At 45.8% G+C, this 3,814-nt stretch overlaps 1 protein-coding gene across 1 annotated transcript; it reads right to left on the reverse strand.

Annotated features, from left to right (window-relative positions):
* Positions 1-598: 598 nt before the first annotated feature.
* On the reverse strand, positions 599-3,097 carry ZHX2 (zinc fingers and homeoboxes 2; the record flags this gene model as incomplete). The annotated part of the gene is made up of 1 exon (XM_080340596.1): positions 599-3,097. The coding sequence occupies one exon, from the start codon at positions 3,095-3,097 to the stop codon at positions 599-601; it is 2,499 nt and encodes an 832-aa protein (XP_080196722.1).
* Positions 3,098-3,814: the final 717 nt, after the last annotated feature.

Genomic DNA, 3,814 nt, shown 5'->3' on the forward strand with positions numbered 1-3,814 from the left:
AGAAGCATTTCTGTCCTGGGTTCTTCCCCCAGTGACCTTTTATTCTGAGCAGGGCAGGATGCTGCAAAGGAAGAAGCCGAGGTGCAAAACCAGGCACAGCTCTGATTCTTCAGCTCTGATTCATGGGAGATCAGTGATGTTAGCAAGAGGGATATTGGCAACTAGTGCTACCTACTATTTGTTTGCGTGGCTCAACTGGTATGTTTCATATCAAGCTCTGCAGAGGTTAAATAGGTTGTTTAAAGCCAGAAAGTTTCAGGTTTAATCACTTATTGCTATTAAAAAAATAAAAATCACAACACCAAAAAACACAACCAAAAACCAACAACCAAAAAATCCCACACCCCAGCAAACTCCCTTATCCAGGACTTGACACACAAGGAAACAAGAAACAAGGCAAACGGCACTAACCCCTCCCCTACCATAGCGTTGCTTTAATTTGCAACCAGGACGGGTCTCCCTTGTGTTCAGACATCCAGCAGGCACACAGATCCAGCAGAGATGGGGATTTATACGGAAGAGGGGCTATGGGATGCTGGAAGCACACCCAGACAGAGGCAGGCTCAGAGAAAACAGGGCACCATCTGCATTTACCTGTCTATACGTGGGCATTGTCTCCAGATATACTTTCAGAGTCAAAGTCCGCCAGCTCTGCCTGGCCTTCGGGTGCCGTTTGGCTCCAGCTGTCCGTACAGTCTGATGCAGCATCATCCTCGCCCACCGTCACCTCCACCCAGTTGACCTCTGCTGGCTCCTCGTTCTCCTCGCTGCCGTGGCCGTCGTGGCTGTTGCACTCCAACCTGTCCGTACCCTCCGCTTGATTCCCCAACAAAGAGTTTTTCAGTGGTTCACAGTCTCTTTTTGGTCTCACCACTAGCTTGCCCCCATTCTCTTCATTCAGTTTTTTATGCTCCTGGTAATGCTGCCGAGACACCTCATTACCGTTCTTTGGACCCTCGATGTGTTTTGATCCCTTTTTCTGGCTTTGCTCATTATGACCATCAACAATGTGCTGCTGCCTATACTGGTCAATCCATTTAAGTGACCCTGTTCTTAGTGAAGACCGGTTTTCCTTGAACCAGCGAACTATTTCAGTTCTCGTGAGTCCAGTCTGAGATGCTAACTGGTCATATTCCTGGGGTGATGGCCACTGGGTCCTTGCAAATGTGTTTTTCAGTAGGTGAATCTGCTCTTGGGTTTTCTTAAATGTGGTGGAGGACCCAGATAAAGCACCAGGGAGCTGGGAGCTGCTCAGCAGTTCTGCCTGGCTTATCACACCATTGGGAGTTCCTTGCTCTTTAATTTTTCTGTACGATCCCATTGAATCCAAGACAGCTTGCTCCATGCTGTCCCTTATCTTTCTCCTCTCAGAGAACCATGAGTCTATCTCCCTTCTACTCAGCTTAGTCTCCACTCGAAGCCTGTCCAATTCTCCTTGGGTAGGAAAAGAACACCTTAAGAAACTCTCCTCAAGGGCCCTGAGCTGCTCTTGAGTTTTCTCTTTGAATCTCTGGGGAGTTAAATCTGTATATGGGTGAAACGAACGGCCATGACGACCAGCTGAAGGTGCTATTTGATCTTTCCCTAAAGCCTCACCAGGGATGTGCACAATGCCCCTTTGACTTCTGTACCTGTGGTCACTGAACCACTTCTTGATCTCACTCCTGGAGAGACCTGTTGCCTCTATCAGCCGGTAGACTTCTGTGTCATCGGGAAACTGGCTTGCCATGAAACTGGCCTTCAGCTCCGCTATCTGCTCCTTCGTCTTTTTTCGCTCAGTGGCTGGTGTCAGCGGAACAGCAGTCAACTTGGCAGGAATCTCAGGCACCTGGACTACATGAGGACGCTTGGCCTCTGGGGCGCTCGATAAGGTCTGTATCGTCCTCTTTTGCCCCTGGTTTGGGGCAACAGCAAGCGTAATCGGTGAACAAGAAACAGTTGAACCATTTGACACAGGAGTCAAAACCAGACCAGTCTGGCCCAGTATCTGACAAGGCAAAGCTGTCTGGATGATGGGCTGGGGCATTTTCGCAGTTGTCAAAGGAGCTGGCAAGACGGTGATGGTTTGGGGAACTGCCTGGATAGTCCCATTGAACATCTTCTTTCTGGCCTCCTCCACTTCTTCGGGAGACCAACTTATACCATGCTTCAAACGCTGCGTAGCAAACCAGATTCGGATTTGTTCTTCTGGATGTTTTGATGCTGCTGTTAACCACGACAACTCTGCTTGTGTTGGGTAAGGAAATTTATTAAAGGAGTTGATCATGGTTGCATTAGTGTCCAGTGCAGAGTTGTATTTGGTACTGTTCAGTGGTACCGGGACCTTGGGGACAAGGTTAATATTTGGTGGCAGCTGTACAGAGGGCATAACGTGGGCTAACACATCATGGAGAAGGTCTCCATTTATACAAGCAATTGCTTCAGTGGCTTCAGTTATGAGGCGAGGGACAGTACCATCCATGTGGTTTTCCTTAACTCCCTCTTCTGGCTTTTTAGGACCCTTCTTGGTTTCCCCTTTAGGTTTTCCTGGTTTCATCATTGGCGTTTTACTTGCACTAATTCCCCCATGAAGTGAATCATCACACTCTGCATTTTCTAGCCCACCGCTTGTGACAGTGACATCATTAGCGGTGGTCTCAATGGACTGCTCCAAAACAGTCTGATTATTGCGTTTAATTAATTTCAGTTTAAAGTTAGTCTCTCCTGGGTGGTATTTTGTGTTGTGGTCAGATAAAGAATCATATTTTTTGGTTGTGAAGTTGCATTCAGCACAGACATACAGGGGGTTGAGAATGACATTTGGATGCTGCGTGTCAACATGCTCTGTAAATTCATTTAAGTTCTGTGTTGAGTAAGGGCAGTATTTACACTCATAACCACCCTGGGGTTTCTTAGACTGATTTTCAGCTGGGGGTTTTGCCTCAACCACTTCGCAGTCTTTGACTGAACTTTCTGAAGGCCAATTTTTTTGCGAGTCCTGCTGTGGTGTGCCAGCCCCCTTCTCTTTAGGAGCCTCTGCACCCTCGGTGCCTTCCTGCTCCATGACTTCAGAAGTTCGCACCATGCAGGGAGTTGTTGACTTTCTTTTGCTGGCCATGGCAGCTGCTAGCAGTGGGCTGTAGTCCCAAATGGTGACTTTTTTTTGGACAGGGTGAGTAATCAGCTCAACAGATCTTGCAAACAGCTCCAACCCTCCTTTATTATTTTTCTCTGTTTTGTTTAATGAAGAATTTCTGCCTTGGTTGTGACCATCAGCTCTGCCAGTAGACCTGTCAGCTGCATGGCACCTATGAAACAAAGAACATGTCGTTAGGCACTGACCTACAAAACACAGATTTAGCAGAAAGCCACAGCTCAAGATATGTGCATTTACAATGCAATTTCAGATAATGTTGAACTCTTCCTTTCCCTCATCAACTTAAAAGAGTTAAAAATCTCCCCACAAAGAATAAAAGCAGTGGGCAATTTGCAATTAAGTGCACCACAGGTAGAAAATGGCTCTGAAACAAATAAGATGAACAGACAGGGGACTTTAATCTCCACTAGACTCAATGTCTTTAGCTGGAAAAGAAAGAAGATACTGCTATAAATACTTCATCTTTTTATAGAAGCTGCAGTTTCTATTAATTCTTATTTTGAAGCCTGCAGATTTGAAATTAAGTGTGATTTATATTAAACTTAATTACTTCCCACTGTCACTTACCTTGTAAATATGTCTACTAAATGATTCTTGTTACTAATGATGGGTGATTTCTAAATAAAGCTATAGGGCCTGCCTTGGTTATAAAAGCAAAGGCAGAGAGTTAAAGCAAAT

The sequence above is a fragment of the Nesoenas mayeri genome (genome assembly GCF_963082525.1).
Source record: "Nesoenas mayeri genome assembly, chromosome: 2".
NCBI lineage: Eukaryota > Metazoa > Chordata > Aves > Columbiformes > Columbidae > Nesoenas > Nesoenas mayeri.